The following is a 19,109-nucleotide window of genomic DNA, read 5'->3' on the forward strand; positions in this document are numbered from 1 at the left end:
CTCCCTGTAGTCCAATTTTTTAGACTAGAAAGACTATTCTTCTTGGAGGGAAGAGGTGTGTCTCCTTCTTGAAGCCTTAAATGGCATGGGATTTAAAATGGTTCTGCAGCAGGTCATATTCTCATATACATACCAAACAGAAATAGAAAGTCTCTGTGCAATTCTTAATTATTGATTTTGCCCTAGTTCAAAGTGCTGAATTCTGTTACCATCAAGAATGTAATGGTTTCCTCTGCTCCTCCCTAAACCAGGTGTCTCAAAGGGCCAGTGATCTGGGGGGACTAGAACAGGAACTACTGCAGCTGGATTAGACTGTTCAGCAGTGTCTGCACTAGGAGAACTGCCCAGCAGGTGTATCTCCAACACAATTGAGAGAGAGACCGTCTACTTACCAGTTTAGAGAAAAATCTGTAACTATACTCATTCCTATCCCTCTCTGGAGCAGGATTCTGCTTTCTGTTTTCTGTTGCTAAGTTTTCAACCTTGTAGCTGCTCGGTGATTCACAGCCTTACCTTTGGTGATGCTGAGGGTGTTGTCACCGCTTGCTACAAAATCGTAAAGTGCAACAAAGAGATTGGGATCGCTCTCAGTGGCTCCAAGTAGGTTCTCCTTGGAGCTCCATCTGATGGCTTCATTCAGTGCCTGGGGTTCAACATCACAACCATAAGGGCGGTGCAGGGCCTCTGAAGAAGGAATGGAAGAGGAAATTACTTTGTGTACATTCATAAATAGAACAAACCCCAGTGCAGAGCAGAGCGAATCTCATACTGCACAATATGCTCTTTTTAGAAAGGGAAAACCACATGCATGGTTTTGGATCAGTGGTTTTCAATCCCCACTTTGCTGACTCTTCATTCCATAGGTTACTTCTAATATGGGCTGGAGAAGGTGATTAATTGCCTAGATACCAAGTAGCAAGCTGTGTATATAAAATTCCTATTTAGTATTTATTGTATTATATATATTCTATTTAGATACACTTTTATTTGAGATAATTTAAATATTTATAGATAAAAAATGGGTGAGAAATTAAAAGTACTTTTTTTTTAATTACGTGAAGTAGTGAAAGAAACCTTCTGATGCTGAAATACAGTGTTTTATGTTTTTTTGTTTCTGTTGCTGAAATAGATAGCCTTGATCTGAAGCCAACATCATAAATACAGGTAAGACAGATTGAATCATGACACAAATGAGATCTACAGGTTAGGACAGTAACTGATGTAGTAGTATTAATAAGAATGATGGTGATTTGCAATACATTTCGAGACTGTGTAAATAAGAGGTGGAAAACTGACATGGACAGAAAGTAGCAAAAGTGATGGCAGATATGTAGCAGTAGTGTTTTTGAACTCCCAGGCAGCTCTGTTTTGCTGACTCAACGGCCAACTGATACAAACTTGATAGTTCAAGGGAATGGGGGGAGGAGTCAGACTTGTTTTATAGACAAAAGTCCCCACCCTGTGATGATGAAAACAATGTAAATGCACAAGTTTTGGAAAGAACAATAGTAAAAAGCAGAACTGTCTGAACTTTTCATGCAAGCACTATGCCAAGTCCATCACTGGCTTTCGAACACAGAGAGAGGGTTTCTGGGAATACATAGCCAAATAAATTTCAATATTAAGATATGAGAAAAGAGCAATGATGAAGTTTAATGCATATGGGCTGCTCTAGGGGGCAAAAAAATAAGAAGATGTAAAGATACAAATATTTTCTCTGACGGCAGAACTGACACCGAATTCCTGTCCCAATATGTATTTCCAAATTCTCTTGTTGAACTTAATTCTGGAAATGTACATAGTAAGGAGATTTCATTAAAAGCACCAGACATGAAAAGTCCTCTTTAAAAAAACTGAGGCTTTCTTCACTTTACAAGCATTGCCATGACCCATTTCTGAGGGGCTGAGAAGTAAGGCTTAGGATGTTTTTAAGCAGACCACTGCCAAGGAACGCGTGCATGTGACTATCCCTTCCCCACACTCCCATGAGATTTACATTCGTGAGCAAGAGCAAGTCTATAACACACTTTAAAAGAGAACAAAGAACTCAAATGTAATACAGGATGGGAAAACTGGGAAGTCAGCAAGACACAAAACAGGAAGAGGCCTGTGCCAAGTAATAGGCAAACATATGCCAAATCTGTGTCACAGGACAGAGCTCAAGCCTGGAAAATGAGGACGTAGGGGGTTTTCATATTGTAGGTACATGAGAAAGTAAATGGTTGAGGTTTGTTCAATTTTGTTTTTAAACACATAGCTAAGTGTGTGTCAAAAGCTAAGGCTTTTGACAGTATTTCTCATAATTACTCAGGGTTAAAATGCTTGTATAACCTGCTCAACTTGCAATTACTTAATAACTTATCTTCAGAGCCCTGCCAAAGTAGCCTGCTTATCAGGGTTTTCCTAGCAAGAACAGAATGCCACTTCTTTGATTTCACTGCAGATGCTATGTTGACATATGCTTCCTATTCCTAACTATCAACTGCAATTAGTTTTACAATATACTAAACCATTCAGACTGGCTTTACCACGGAAAAAAAGAGGAAATCCCAATGCCTGCTCAGCTACCTACATTACAGTATAGCTGCCAACATCCCCCTCCAATTTTTTAGGACTGAGTATGTGCATATACATGTCCAGTTGTTCAGCACTAGGAAAGAACACTAGTTCCTAAATACAGCTCTCTTTATGAAGCAAAAAAACCAAAACAAATTTAATTAAATAATGCATTCTTTATACTCCTACAGTGACTTGTGTTAGAGTGTTTCAGTGCCTTACGTGAAGGCACTCAGCAAATGTGCAATACAAGAAATCTGACTTCTGCATCTCTGCCAAGAAGCAAACACAAAAGTAGGCAATGTTTCCAAAAAATATCCAACCTTTCAGCTCCAAAATATCTTAATGTTTAAATAACTTCTTCCTTTCAATTATGTACCTGCTGAAATACAAAAGGTTTTAAATAGAAATATATGCATTTCTTCTAAATCAAAACATATGTTAAGTATCTTTCTCAAGCCAGAAAAGTTCATGAACTAAGCATCCAACCCCTGCTTAACAGACAGCACAGAGGTGAGCATGTAACTCGATAGGTAAGCCTGAAGTGGCACAGTATCAACTTAGCTTCAGAGCTGCTGCAGTGAATCCCATGACCAGCTAAACATGCCCATGCTGAGCCCCCCAGAGGGCACTCCAGACAAGGCAAAACCAGCAGAATGCCACCTGCTGCTCAGCACTGAGCAGCTCTGCCCACATGAAACCATTTGTGGTGCTGTGCTGGATTGCCAGCAAAGATTCAAAGCAGGTGTGGGACTACTACCACTTCCTCGGGAATACCTGGGAGGCTGGCACACGTTCTTAACACCCACTTTATGTACAGAAAAACCCAGCAGAAGTTAATGTTTGATGAAGAGCTTCAATCAGCTACAGTACTTACCTAAAAATCACATTACCTAAAAAGCAAATGCTTTTAAGAGTTCATGTCTCACCAACTTCCTTCACTTTCATTTTAGAGTGACTTGGATGCTTAAGTAACTGTACAGGTTACCCAATAGCTACTAAAGGAGACTTTACCAGGTCTTTAGTACTTTACTGTACCTATTGTTAGTACACAATAACCTATGCTGCTCAATACAGTGTGGGTCTATACCATCCAGTATGTAAGGTTATGGAAAGTCAGTGAAACATGACGGTCACATAAACCTCATTAAGAAAACTAGATCACAAAAGCGTATCACAAGTGATTCTTTTCCAGCTGAATAGTCTGCAAGCTCTATGCACACCAAGAATACAGAAATGAGCTAGGAAGTTCTGTTTTATATCAGCTCCTTTTAAAGGCTAACAATAAATCATATACTACCACTTTCATTTCCTATACAATGGAAAACTTACATCATCATTTAGTGCACGAGTAATACATGGCCATGCAAGGAGGTTATGCTTCATCCATCTCCTTCCTTTTCTTTGTTCCCACAATACAATTTGCTTCCCTCCGGCTATGAACACTTTTCCTATTCAGCCAATATGTAAAGGGTGTTTTGTCCCCTACCCTGTGCTGCCAACGCTGCAATTACTATTCTGTTCATCCCAGGAGCAGGACGTAGTGTATACTAAAACTTTAACTCTAGTCATATTATGGCTGGAGTGGTCTCTATTTCTGAGATACCAACTATGTAATTGCTCATAAAAATGAAACATTTCAATAATCCCCAAACCCAGATAAAACCAGGCAATTCAGTCCTACCTGTGGCTGATCTCATACTACAAGACAATGGTAGATTTGAGAAGACCCATATCCTCCTTGAAACACTTGGAGAAATACAGGAAAGGGACAGCAGAACATTACATTCCTGAGCATCATACCTGTGAAATCCACGCCAGGCTCAGAGGCTTCCTTGCCAAGGCAGCAGAGCAGCTTGCCTTCTTTGCCATAGCTGCTAGACTGGAAGAGGATCGTCCCTACAATCATACTGTGCTTCACAGCAAGCAGATGAGGCTGCTTGACACAAGAAGTCCTGGACTGCCACTGCCAGCACAAATGCCACCACGTGCAGTCAATCCCTGCTTGAAGGCTGGTGGCCAATGAAATATCAAGTGCTCCCGAGTGGGCAAAGGAGAAACTGGGAAAATTGGGCTGTGGGCTAAAGTGGTTATTAGCTGGAAGTGAGGGTGGAGCTTCCCAGGGAACGCTGAACAAACAAGAGGATGTGGGGACTGGACTGCAAGTTGAAACAATTTTGAGATGAGCTATAAGGACAGAGTTTTGTTCCGATCAGAGTTAGGCAACAAAGTGTTTGGGAAGAAAGCAAACAGTTTCCTTGGAGAAATTCCTTTGTACAAATTACAAAACAGATTACCCATTAAGGCGACTGCCCAGATTGATTCATTTTTCCACTCCACATACCATTGCTGGAGCATTACTTAGATGAATCAACAGGAAATGGCGCTAGTGAAAATATATATATGTCTAAGAGATGTACAAGCACTGATCAAGTAAAAACTCTTGAACATTTCAGGATTTCAGAAAGAAAGAGAAAGCAAGGGCAGTACAGTACACCCAATGGGAACTGCATATTTGCTGACTACTAGAGTCAGGAACTCTCCAAAAGGGCACCATCAGATTTACCTCTCAAAAACCGTAAGATGTGTTGGATAAATTCTTCAAAAGCCTTAGTGCTTTTGAAAGGCTGTACTGTATGTTTTGTACCAGGACAGGCTCCTCCTAACACGTGGACAAGGAAGGGTTAAAGAACAAGAAATCACCATGGCACTCTCACACCTGGGATGGTGGTAGGCCTGCAGAGCAGTATAAAGGGAGCAGGGAGAGGGAAGTCAATGGTTGGGTTGTGAGGAGGAGAGAGGAGTTGTCAAAGCTTAGCAAGGGGAAGACCAAAGACAAACAGCATTTCTACAGTCCATTAACTCCACTGTTCTATGAGAAAGGCAGCTGCACCATGTGATGAGGACTCATCAGGCTGAAGGTAAGAAATGACCAACCTGACTTATTCCAAATACTTGTATCTTGTAAGGTTGTGGAAAAATACTGTAATAAAATGGTATGGGTATCCTGTGGTGATGGGGAACTGCTTCCATCTGTATGGCCTGTGACATAAGTTACATCCCCTACCACCAACCCCTAATGTATGTGGAAAAAGTAACTAAAAAAATAAAATAACTTAGGCTGACTACCTGAATAGTGTTGTCTTTGTAAAGTTTTGACAACTGAGTGACCTTTTTTCTTCCTTATCCAAAACTAAGCTCAGTAAATCCTGCAGCATGCTACCTAGTAGCCAGAGATTGCCTTTCTTTAGTTAAGAGCTCCTAAGCTTTATCTCTTTTCCTCTGTGTTTCTGCCTCTTTTAGTGTTTTCTCCCCTACTTGATCAAAATATTTTTCATTACACTTTTATTTGTACCAACCTTAGTGTATCCGTTAATACACAAAGAATAAGCAGGATTTGTAGAGAAAGACAGCATAGCCTCAGAAACATGTGCATGAGTTTTGTAACACACTTCTGAAATGGTACCAGAAAATGGCAAGCTATGTATGGATTTATGGCTAAATTACTCGTAGCTGTTACAGTTAATTACCTTGGTTAAAATAACAAATTTACTTGTTAGTTAAAATACATCAGATGAGTAATTAGTATTTGGAACACAGAAGAACTAGTAGAAAGACAGGTTGGATTAATAATGTAACTTGCAAAGGTATTTATTGACTCTATCAGTTTTGGTCTTTGTCAGAAGAGTATCCTTAGCCAAAAGCCTATTGGCTTGGCTGATCTGTTAAGGAGCTCCTGATGGGAAATCAAGCAGTGGCCAGCACTGGCATTATGGATAAGTAACACTTGGGCTGTAAGCTTGCTGTTACAGGGCAGTTCTGTGCCTGCACCCTTCCAGCCACCCTCCTGAAGGTGTTTCTCAGTGGGAAGGACACAGAATGTCGCTGCGCAGTGTGAAGCAGTTGATAAGGTCCTGTCAAATGAACCCAAGCAGAATAAACTTGGGCATCTTTCTGCCTTCTAGATGAGCATTATTTCTTTTACAACTGATTTTCCTACATTGTTATTCTACCCTGTAGGCCATCAGTTCAACATCTCCATCCACCACATCTGCACCATATTCACAGTAAAGGCACAATATAAAATCTTAATTCTGGTATATTCAACTTTCTCAGTGAAAGAATCCACCTTTCAGGCACAACAGCTCTTCCCAGCTTTTCAGACTATTCCCTATGGTGCTCTTCAAAACTGTTGCCCAAGAGTGGTTACCCTTCCAGTACAACTTAAGTCATCCATTTTGAAGCATTTCTTTAGTTCTTCCAGCAATGGGGAAAAGTTGAATAAAAGGAAATATTGCTGACTATGCTACTTTGAAATGTATAGCTCAGTGTACTCCTAAAAAGACTTTGAGTTTCTGAACCAACTGCCAGTGTCCCTAAAACATGTAAATGGAAATACAGCCCTGAAAGGTACTTGGCATTGGCAGCAGGCAAAAGTGACTGGTTTGTCAATGGAAGGAAGAGACAAAGAAAGGTTTATAGGGTAAATACTAGTTATTGCATACAGTCTCAATCTGTTATCTTTCATTTTGCTGCAAAACATATAGGCTGTATGTGTATGTGTTTGTACATTATATAGACAACACATGGTGTTCTATCTTCTGGCTGCTCGCATGTCTCCCTTCACAAAGGGACACATGCATACGGGGCGACCAAGATCTCTGCATATGCCACTTCTTTCGCTTTTTTCACTTTGAGTTCTCAAACTAAATGCTAATATAAATATCAATGCACTATTTTACATGCAGACTCATTTTATATACTTGAATTTAAAACTACCAAAGAACAGACTTTGGTCAACCATAGAAAACAGGCCATCCAGTATCTAACAACCATTAGCATAACTTCAACTTTCCACTGCATCTTCAAAACGTACATCACTTTACATCACTAGACTTCAAGATCTTTAACCAGCTTGTTAGTGGGAGGATTCCTGCCTTAATGAATAAGAGGAAACAAAATTGATAACACAGCAGCAAGTGGGTTTCCTATTTTGCTGACATGACTGGAATAGTACCAAGTTCTACAGTAGCTTTGTTTCTGAAGCCAAGTCTCAGCACTTCCTACCAACCAAAAATACTCAAGGCAAAGTACATACTAAGAAGCAAATCAATGCTAAACAGGCCAAGTTCCTGCTGTCTAATAATGTGGTAGCATAGAAGCAGACCTATGAACTTTCCTTACCCTGTAACAGACTTCATCCCTTACCTAAGTGGACCACCTAGACTTTCTGCTAACATACATGTGGCCATGAAAAACACCAGTTTAAAGGGGTTAGACAGCTCACATATGGCTTTGGTAAAATGCAGGCAGTCCAACTAAATGCCATTCCTAGGTGTTCCTGTCCAGCAAGCAAGCAGACTCTTAATAAGGTGGTTTGCTTGAACTAAGCACAGATCCATCTAGTCTTTGGGCCTCCCACATTGTGGTGCAAGGTTTAAGTACTGTAGACAGCCCACTGACTAAAGCCAAGAAATACGGCTCCAAGCCAAGAACTTGGGATGGGCAAGGAACAGGTTTCTATTTATGGCACCAGGCTGGGAGAGACAGAATAGAAGGAGACTTTAGAGCCAGTGACAAAACTGCATCACAAACAACTCACATCATATAAAAAGAAACGTTTCAAGCCAAGCTGGCAGCACCATCTTACCTCAATTACCAAAATATATCTGACATAGAAAATGTTAAAGTAATTTTTGGTATCAGAGAGAGAAATATACGGAGAAACCTAAAAGCTCTCCATACACCTGACCTCTTTGGAGCAGACTTATTTTGTTTCACTGGTTCCAGTTATACTCTTGCTTTGTTGTTAATGTTATCAAATAGAGGCATCTCTCAGGACGTTTCTTTGCTCAGATGTCAGTGATGTGTATGTCCTCTAACATCAACCTAATGTAGTACTTCTCATTTTTTCTTCAACTGATTTCTGGTGAAGAAGTATCTTTTTTTGGTGCAGAATCAGTATTAAATATATCAAGTTTAAGCTTAAAAGTATGCATCTAAAAATCTTCATTTCACTCTATGTTGAATGAAAAGTGCATAAATCTCTTCATAGATCAACAACTGTATAGGCTGTAAGTGAACAAACCTTCTACTGAGCCATTTGGTAGCACTGTTGTTTTAAGAGAGAATTTCAAAATAGATGAAATATTGATCATCTTCAGTACAAATGCTGCTAACTCAATAGACTGGCTCTCATGAGCTCTAAGATTTACTGTCCTTGCAGAACTCCAGCAGGAAACTTGCTCTGGGATAAATGTAGCTAGCAAAGTTATGCAGGTTTTCAGGTGCAATTAAAAAACACTTTAAGGTGAGGAACTCATGTGAGCACAGGAGAGCTGAATCTAAAAGATGCAATGGATGTTTCCTGTCACAGGTAATGGGAATGGCCAGAAGCACCAGAATTCACTCAAAGCACCAATCTTACTTCTCTGAATGTACCTCAGGGTGAGGAATCAAAACTCAACAGCACAACAGATAATACAAAACAGCACTTCAGAAGGTGTCTGTCTTAATGCCATTAAAATTATATACACAAAACATTTTAGAACAAAAAGCTACAAGTGTAATATCTCTGCAAAATCCTGAATACTGCGAAGTGTTTGCTACCTTAATTTCTAAGGATTTGTTCTGCTCCAATAAAACTAGTCAGCTTTGCAAGCACTCTCTAGAAACAAATAGACCACCAACTTCAGATGCTCTGCATTACATACCTCTTTCCATTGAGTACTGACGTGATGAAGTTCAGATCTTCGTTCCTCAGAATCCTGCCTATAGCAGACAGTAACTATCCCCACAATGACAGTTTTAGGGAAAGGAGTGCAATGAAGGGACACCTGAATTGCAAAGATTTGGGGAAACTGCATATATGTAGATCAAAAGTCTATTTGACATTCTCCCTCTGTCACTGTAAGTTCCAGTAAAAACTCTCCAGTCTGAAGGGGAAGGAGGATTAGGTCACCCAGTCCCTCTCCAGGAAAGGTGGGATGACCAAACATTCTGACATCTTACAGCAAGTCACTTAGCACTTTTTTAAATCAGTACTTTGGAGAGAAGTTGCCTAATGTGGATTACACTTCACTCCAACAGAATTCCTGAGGACTTCTTACTACTGGCCACATCAAAGTCAAGATACTATCTACTAAGCAAATCAAATGAATAGCTATTTACTCACAAAGTTAAGACAAACATTTGAAGTAGGAGCTCTTCTGCAAAAGGACTACTTGAAAAATCATGGCTCAACTGAGCCCCTCAACCCTAAGCAAGCCAGAAGCATCTACACTAATGAAGTCTAGCTGGTAAGAGGTTTATTTTGCAGATGTAAAGCACTAACTGATCAGATTTTGAGTTAGCATGGCATAAATGTCCCAACTGCTTTCCAAGTGACATAATTACATCTAGAAGTCTTACAGTATTAGCTACTCTCCTTAGACTCAGCACCTGGAACAATGACCACGTTAAACTGTTTTTCAGCTGGCCTTTTGAAATTTATTTTTAGCCTTTCTAATTAGAGGAAAAACTTGGAAGGAGAGGAGAGAGACTAGCCCACTAACTCATAATGTCAGGAGTGAGAGAAAATGTCAATCTAATAGCTCAAATTTGAGTTGATGTCATATCTTGAGGACCAAGTAATTATTTTTGCAAGTGCCCTGGACAGGCAAGGCAGCACTGCTTACCTTCTGGAGGATATTCGGAAGGCAGAGCTCCCCAGGTGAGCTGATATAGCTTCAGTTTCCAGTACATGAGTTTAATTTTTTAATGGAATCCCAAAAAGCTTGTTAGCACAGATGCGACTTCTCAGTTCCATCCACCCACACTGAACACGTAGCAACTGCCAAAGCTACACAGTACTTCTGGTTTTAAAAAAATTCCCTAGCTAAAAATAAATCACAAAACTGTCAATCTCATTTGTCAGCAGCCAATATGCTGTTCAAGCCATTGTCCACAGCCATTTTCTTCTCTTGAACAAAGAAGAGGTTTTCCTTTTCAAAGTATTTACTTCATTTGACTAAAATACTCTTGTGATCTTGCCTCCTTTGAAATATGTTTGTCTTAGAAAATAAACCAGTGTTTCCTTTCCTCCAAGAAAAACAGAGCTTTAGCAGGAGTAATTGCCCAAAAATCGCATGCTGTCTTGTTAACTTCAGAACCAGGGTAAACTCTTACTGTGGATGCTTGTCAGGGGATCCAAGTCTGACATTGAGCTGAGCCCTGGCTGAGGGAGTTTTAGTTGTCTTACTCCTTCTCAGCACTATGGGCTAATTAACTTGGGGGGGGGGGAGGGGGGGCAGTGTGATTGTGCAAATACGAAGTCAGAGAAACATCCACTGCACTAAACTTAGCTACTGGCTGCTGTGCCACTTCCTGTCGGTGAAACCCAGACACTTGTCATTGGCTCCACTGGCCAGACAAGGGGCTCCATTCACCAGTGCCATTCCCAACAGCTGCTAAATAACCATGGTAACATGAACCCCAGCCTCAGCAGGAGGAGAATTCCCAGCTCAGCATCACCAGCTCTGCAGTATCAGGCTGTGTCACTACATTTGCTTTTTCAAATCGAACAGTGGTGTTTAGCCCAAGTGTGTCTGAAACCAATACTAAGACAAGAATGTACTCACTGAAACATTTTTTGAAAGGTTCTTTCTGGGTCATAGCAGAATACAGCTTTGGAGAAGAACCTACAGTAAGACTGAGCAAGCTCAATACTCCTATACTAAAAGTAATCAAAGCTACAAAAAAAGTCACTGTTTGACATGCTGGTGTAGTAAAAAGATCATGTTTATTACAAAGGATAACTGTAAATGAATATACAAAGACTAGGAACAAGTTAACTGGATCTAGACTGAAAATGCTTACGTAGCAAGTTTCTGATGATACTACTCAGTAGGTCTAATATTTTTTGACACAATAATAAAGTATTTTAAAAATAATTAATTGGAGAGGTAGAACTAGCCAATGTGTACAACTTGAAGAAATTTTATGCAACTAAAGTACAAACATGTATGTCCACTACAGTAGTAGCATCTATTGTAAAGTTAGGCATTGGGACTATTTTTTAAGTACTTTTTGATAACGTCAAAACTATTGAACATTTAAAGGAAGTATGATAGGAAAAACAAGTTCTGCCTCTTGGATTTAGCAGAACACTTAAGAAAGCCAAAAGCAAGCCAACTAGCTGACAACTGGGATTCTTCAGGCAGGTAACAATCACTGTACTGGGTACAGTACTTACAGCCCAGCATTCGGGGAAAGGGTAATGGTATTATTCCAGAATACCTTCCAAGCCTCCAGCATGTTGCAGCTCGAGGTCTTTCTGAGCCAGAGCTGGTGGTGTTGTACTTAAAGTTTCTAACAGGCTTCCTCCATTATTTTGTCCAGTTGCTGTCTAAAGTAATGCAAACTAAACTCACCACAAACAGTATCTTGCTGCAATGTTATCCATGGCTCAATTGCACATTATAGAATAAAAAACAGGCTTTTACTTGTTTTGAACATGACATCTGCTGGTTTCATTTGATGATCCTCACTGTCTGTGGTCGCAAATCCTGAATGATCACAACCTGTTGGTGTTTTCCCTGCCACTTGCGGTTTTTATAGGCCTTTACTGTATTCCACCTCAGCCATCTCTTTTCCAAGCTGAAGAGTTTGTCTTAGGCAGTCTGAGGGCTAAGACTTTGGTCACCTTTAAACAGTCCTCCTTTGATTACTTTGTTTGCTTGTTTTGTCTAGCTCCACTACATACCCTTCCAAATAACCAGATCAGAACTACATGCAGTACTCAAATCGTACCTTTGTACAGGGGCAGAACTATTTTTCTATTCTTAACACCCTGCTTTTTAGACTATAATTCTCAGTGTTGGGAAGATATAGTCTTACTGCAGCTCAAAGACTTATTTCTATTATTACAGTAGCCAGCTCAGAGATAAATGCCTCATATGCAAAGCCTAGAAGCATATTCCTCTGTGTATCCCTTCCCACACATTTACATTGAATCTTCTGCTACTTAAACCTGCAACCTCATGTAATTCTTCAGTCGACTTTCATCTCTGCTGTCTCTAAGTTAGAATTACTGGCAACTTTATCATCTTGTATTTGCTTTCTTCCTCTTCACATCATGCTTCGTGGTCCAATAACAGCTTTTAATTAAAAAACAGGTGAATTGAAGAAAACCTTGGAAGTTGGGTAGAAGACATTTTCTTTACTCTTATTTGACAGCTGATTCATTTCTAGCACCTTTTCACTAAACAAAAGCATTAATGCATCCCAGCAAGTAGTATACTACATGTTTAATGTTTAGTACAGTGTATGGTCGGGTTAAGTCATCAGATACTGCTAACCTTTGGTGAGAATATTTCAAAAAAAGACAAAAAATGACTTTGTAAGGGAAACCGCTGAACTAGAAGACTAGTTAAAGCAGATATAATTGGCTCTGTGGAGAAATACTCCTGAAGAATGGAAACTTGAATGTGTGTGGATGCAAACAGAGCAGAAACATCCAGTAGTTGTGGTTTTGCTACTGATTAGTTTTCAGAGCAGTAAAGCAAACAAAGTACAACAGTATTGGAAAAAAGGGACTGAATTGCCCAGAAACATAAGGCCACACAGGATCATAGAACAGACAGGGTTGGAAAGGATCTTAAGATCACGTGGTTCCAACCCCCTGCCATGGGCAGGGACACCTCACACTAAACCATGTCACCTAAGGCGCTCTGTCCATCCTGGCCTTGGACACTGCCAAGGATGGAGCATTCACAGCTTCCGTGGGCAACCCGTTCCAGTGCCTCACCACCCTAACAGTAAAGAACTTCCTCCTTATATCCAATCTAAACTTCCCCTGTTTAAGTTTCAACCCGTTACCCCTTGTCCTATCACTACAGACCCTAATGAATAGTCCCTCCCCAGCATCCCTATAGGCCCCCTTCAGATACTGGAAGGCTGCTATGAGGTCTCCACGCAGCCTTCTCTTCTCCAGGATGAACAGCCCCAACTTTCTCAGCCTGTCTTCATATGGGAGGTGCTCCAGTCCCCTCATCATCCTCGTGGCCCTCCTCTGGACTTGTTCTAACAGTACCATGTCCTTTTTATGTTGAGGACACCAGAACTGCACACAATACTCCAAGTGAGGTCTCACGAGAGCAGAGTAGAGGGGCAGGATCACCTCCTTTGACTTGCTGGTCATGTTCCTTTTGATGCAGCCCAGGATACAGCTGGCTTTCTGAGCTGCGAGCGCACACTGCTCTTTTAACTATGTTAAAGATGGCTATTTCAAAAACCAGAAACTGCATGGAAAATATTTAGATTAAGCACAAATTATGCTAGCAAGGACAGAATCTGATCTACAGACAAGGAAACCTCAAAGGAGATAGCTGCAATTCCAGATTAATCCAATAATTTGTCAAAAGGCAAATCCTCACAAGAGCCAAGAACTGTTGCCTATTTTCAATGCTAACCTGAACACCAACAGTCTGGTTTTCTATAAAACTACAAATGTTCCCTCTTTGTGCTGGGGAAATATGGAAGAGGAAAATTGTTGTATGGATTTATCTAGGATCATAAAGGGCTTTAAGGCAATCCTAACTAACTGAAATTGTATCCCATTGAATTAGTACCACAAAACCTTCTATTCACCTGGAATAAAAAAAGACAGATATGTCACCTATGTAGTGTAAGAGTAAGGCAGACTTTTTGGGACTGGATTACGCAGGCTAGTCCAAAAGCATGCTAACATTAACAATGAGAAAGGAAGGTATGAATGCTGCCGTAGCCCCCTCAAAATGCAGATACTCCAAAACCAAGATATAGACAAGTGTTGTTTTGGACTACTCCAGTGACTCAATGGATTGCTACTCCCCCAGTTTTAACAAAATTATTCATCTTGTACTGATATTCATCTATTGCTTGGAGGTTTTTGACTAGAGATGCAAAATGACAAGGGAAGTATCTGCTGCTTTCTAAAACAGGTTCAGCAACTAGAAAAAGCAAAAAATTACTTCATTTTGTCACTTGCCTGCCACACAATTACTTGACTAATTTTTCCTGTTCAGAGCGTGAAATAACAACTCAATGTTGACACAGTCAGGGAATAAGACTCACCCTAGCTATTTAAAGAGCCTTCCTCCCACTTAATACTGACATAGATGTCTGAGACATCTCTCCTGCTGCCTGTATTCGTGGTGGTACGACAGGGATGCTAGGAAGATTGGCCAGTATGTTGTCAGCTGTTTTTAACTGAAAGTTACTCTGGCCTCTTACTGTTTCTGCCTTTGGATGCCACCTCCCCCAGTGCTTGATGTGCTCTATTTGCTATACATATTCTGAGGGAGGAAGGAAGAGGAAAAGGTCTGGAAATTCCCAGTGGGAAGTCTAACACTGCAGCTCACTCAGCAGTTTGTTTCTTCTCTATCTGTACAATACTGATTAGTTCCTAAACTGCATCCATCTAGAACATTGGTTTTTTGTAGATTTTTTTTTACCATGGACAGTAAGATGCTTTTCCATAGAGGCAAGTAGTACAGCACACCATGAACTGGGAGGATGCTTCAATACTACCTTGCCTCTTGTGGCAATGGTAGCAGTGACAAGTAGAAATGCACAGAAACTGACACTGAAGTTCATACAAAATATCACTGACATATGACATGCATGAACAAGACAAAAATATTTAAGTTACAAAAATCAGAGAAATCAACCAAATACTGCTCATAGAAGTACTTGCAGCCCGTAGGAGGAATGGTAACTGTACTCTTATCACCATCACTCTAAGAATGATTGGGGAAATTAATGAAGTGCAAGATGACTAAATAAGCTGCATTCAGTTTCATGGCAAGATTTTTGCCAGTTGTGCCATAATACTTGCTTAGAGGGAGGTATGTAAAACTGCTATTTAATTTAGGAGTATTGTTTTATGAAATGTAAATTTTGAACTGAGATTGAAACCAAAGTCTAACTGTGCCATCCACAATGGAACTTGCTTGCAGCAAACCTTTTGGTTTGAAAGGCCAAGAAAGGTCTCTTTATCTTGTCAAATTAAGATTTTATTTTTTTCCTCTCCTAATCTGACAGAGTTCTCCCTCACTCCTTCTTTCTCCCCCTCCACAGAAAAACATTCCCATTTGTTGCTGGCCTATATAGGTTGTCAGGACAGCTGACTGTTGGATTACTGTCGTGGTTTAAAACCAAGTCCGCACAGCTCGTTACTCACTCCCCCTCTCGCTCCCCCAACTCTCGGAGAGTTAGGAAGGAGAATCCAAAGAATGTAGCCCCCACAGATTGAGGTAAGAACAGTTTAATAGCTAAGGTATAACACAACTCATTACTGCTACTACTACTACAAATAATAATGATAAAGCCAATAACAAGTGAAGAGAATACAACACCTCACCAGCCACCGGCCCATAACTCACCCCACCCTGCCTGACTGAGCACCGACCGATACCTCCTCCATCCCCCCAGAGCTCCAGCCCTTCTGGGTCTCTCCCCGTTACATCCTGGGCATGACGTGCTATGGTATGGAATACCTCTTTGGCTAGCCTGGGTCAGGTGTCCTGTCTCTCCTTCCTCCCAGCCTCCCTCCTCCCTGGCAGAGCATGAGCTCAGAAAAGGCCTTGGACAAAACCAAACATTTGAGCAGTAACTCAAAACATACTTGCTATCAGCAACCATTCTCAGCCCAAAAGTCAAAACACAGCACGGCACCAGCTACCAAGAAGGAGAAAAAATGACTGCTACTGCTCAAACCAGGACAACTACACAAGGCTATATTGTATCCCTTCAAGAATCAGCAACACTAAGGGCTTCCTCTGGGACCAGAGCTCATTACTGGGCTGTAGCAGCATACCAGGTGCTGTCTTGAAGTTGGAAGTGCCAAGACAACAGGCAGTCCTGCAAATGCTCCTCAAAATCATTCTCTCGAGACTCTTGCAGTACAAATCTACTCTAAATTGGATACCTCACTAACCAAAAGCATGATGAACTAGTACTCAGTTCTAACTTAGCCTCTTGAAACAAAGGGACAGAATGCTGTCTTCTGCATTCTGTTCAGGTACTCAAAATTAAAGCAGCTCTGGCTTTTGGAAGCTTGGGTAAGATTTTTCAGTTTCACTTCTACTATTTACAGCAGTTATCTCTGGCAATCCTGTATTTACGTGTTTCCAAAGTAACTAGCTGTTCTCAGAGCAGTAGTTAGAAAGCAGAACATTTACCATCCCATGTAGAAACTCGTTCCAGCCAAGGGCCTCTCTATCACCCTTACAGAGACCTCTTATTTAGCACTACTGCAAGACAGTCAATCACTGCCAGCTTCTTAAGATGCCACTAAACGTCTACCTTTTAAGACGCTTCCTTATTGGAATTCCACGTTGTTGTTACTGGTTACTTAACTCTGAAATTTCTTTGAAAAAGTACCTACAGGTAAACTGCAAGACATACCTCAAGAACTGCTATTTGGCAAGCAGTGGAGTATCCATGAGCAGATACGAGTAACTTCAGTAACTGCTGTACCATGTAGGTTTAAAATAGGTCCTTCAGCTTAGAAGGACTTTATAGAATCAAAAGATAATTAATATTTGAAAGGTATCTGAAGGGTCTTTAGAATTAATGACATGTTTCCTGCTCATCTACATCATTACCAGAAACAGTCTTCCCATTGCTTTCAAGCTACTTTAAGCACTTAAAGCCAATATAACTATGTGCTGCATAAGCTGCTTAGAAGAAACAGCTTCCTGTATAGTTTATAGAACTGAGCATATGCCAAAACTGTCAAAACCAGTAAGGGAAGTGAGGCAAGGGGAGACGTTTATATGGACATACTACTGCTTTGAGATTTAAGTCTCTTACAATCTGAAATAAACCATATAAGCATAACAATGTTAAATTTCATAAAGCCTGCATGGTCAGTCCCTGAAAAAATTAACCAAGAGCTGAAATACAGAAACTTGGAAGCACCCAGCATATTTAAGCTCCTCCAACAATGCTGAAGCTCAAGCATGAAGCATCAGTAGAGATTCTCAAACACCCTTAAAGTCATGTTTTCACCATGAAGAGTAGGCTGTCTGCAGCCTCCCCAAAAAAAGGAAAACCGCTGAAGCACCCACAAAGACAAACAGCACACAAGTCAGTGACTGAAGTACAAAGATGAGAGCCTGGAGAATATCCAGCAGAGATCTGCACATAGTACAAACCTTCTTCCCTCCCTCTTACCCCCACTAAAAAGACCAATAGATTAAACATGCAGGGTTACACCTCAGGTTCTGAAGCTAGAAAAGCTGAGTAATAGCAAAAGTCAGACTGTCATGATCAAATACAACAAGCAGAATCAACCCTCAAAAGGACTGACTAATGTAGGTGGGTATGTTCTCTTATCAGTAATGTCAAATGTGACTGTTCAGTAAAACTGTATTGAAAACTGTGTATCTAACTAAAATGCAACAGCAGATTACCAGTGTAAGAACTTAATTCCTAATTACTAGAGAAACGGAATTAACAGATTTATTCACAGAACTAAGACTCTTCTGGCAGAAATATTAGTCAAATAATCCATTTGGTTATCCAACTTTAAGTTCACACCCAGTTCAGCTTGAAGGACAGCCTTTTCCTTTAGCTGTCAGTCTCACCAACTCAGTAACAGCAGTGAGAGCTGCTGTTCAAGAGCACTGGGTTATAATCAGCTTTTCATTCAAGGCGTACAAATGTAGTATTGTAGAAAGCCAGGAAGGCCAAGAACTCAATAAGCAGAGAAGTAAAATAGATGTTAAAAAAGCCCACCCTTAAAACAGGTAAGCGGTGATCCTATTCTTAGAAGCTTGTGGAAGTAACCTGTTATGAAGAGATACTGCCTTTGATTCTTTAAGCATCTCAGCCAACTAATTTCTGAATTTCAAAGATTCTAAAAGGACAAATTTCAGAGGCCCATTTCTGAGAGCAGCCTCACTAACGAGATACAATACTAAGCATATATGTATAGCCTATTAAGTTTTTGGTGGTTTTCTTCTTTTTTTTCCTTTTTTTTTTAAGTAATCCTAAACTGGATTCACCAAAGCCCTTCCCCAGGCACAAGAGACAAAACTGCTGAACTACTTTGAGGTTTTGAGGGTGCAGACTGAGCATGTGGCTGAGTGAACCCAGCAGGCAGCTGCTGCCAGATTGATGGTTGTTTCCCCTTCTCCCAGCTGCCTCCTTTGCTGCTTCCCAAATGCTCAGTGCTCACACCCATGTTCATCTGGTGTGCAGTACCCTGGGTCAGGAAACCAAATGAACACTTAAGAGCTTTCTGTCAGTTTAGCTCCCTGGACTGCATCACCCCAGAGCTAGATGAGAACAAATACCAGTAAAGAAGCAGCACAGTGGTGATGGTGACAGGCTTCTCTTTTGACAAGTTTTTATCAACTCATTGTAATTCAGATCACCAGGATACAAACAGGCTCTCTCTTGTAAAAGTTTAGTTCAACATATACCCCTCTCCATCACAGGAAAATAAAATATGTAATGCAAGTATTCTGGCTTTGAAAACTCATGGTAAAGCTTTGGAAATAATGTACTGTGAATACTGTAGACAT

General features: G+C 40.5%; 1 protein-coding gene across 1 annotated transcript in view; it reads right to left on the reverse strand.

Moving 5' to 3' along the window:
* Positions 1–19,109, reverse strand: part of ABL2 (ABL proto-oncogene 2, non-receptor tyrosine kinase) — a 50,537-nt gene that overhangs the window by 15,688 nt on the left and 15,740 nt on the right. The window contains exon 2 of the mRNA XM_034063796.1: positions 514–684. Coding sequence (XP_033919687.1) covers positions 514–684 — 171 coding nt within the window. The remainder of the gene's footprint in view (positions 1–513; positions 685–19,109) is intronic.

Source organism: Melopsittacus undulatus, chromosome 6 (assembly GCF_012275295.1).
Source record: "Melopsittacus undulatus isolate bMelUnd1 chromosome 6, bMelUnd1.mat.Z, whole genome shotgun sequence".
Classification (NCBI taxonomy): domain Eukaryota; kingdom Metazoa; phylum Chordata; class Aves; order Psittaciformes; family Psittaculidae; genus Melopsittacus; species Melopsittacus undulatus.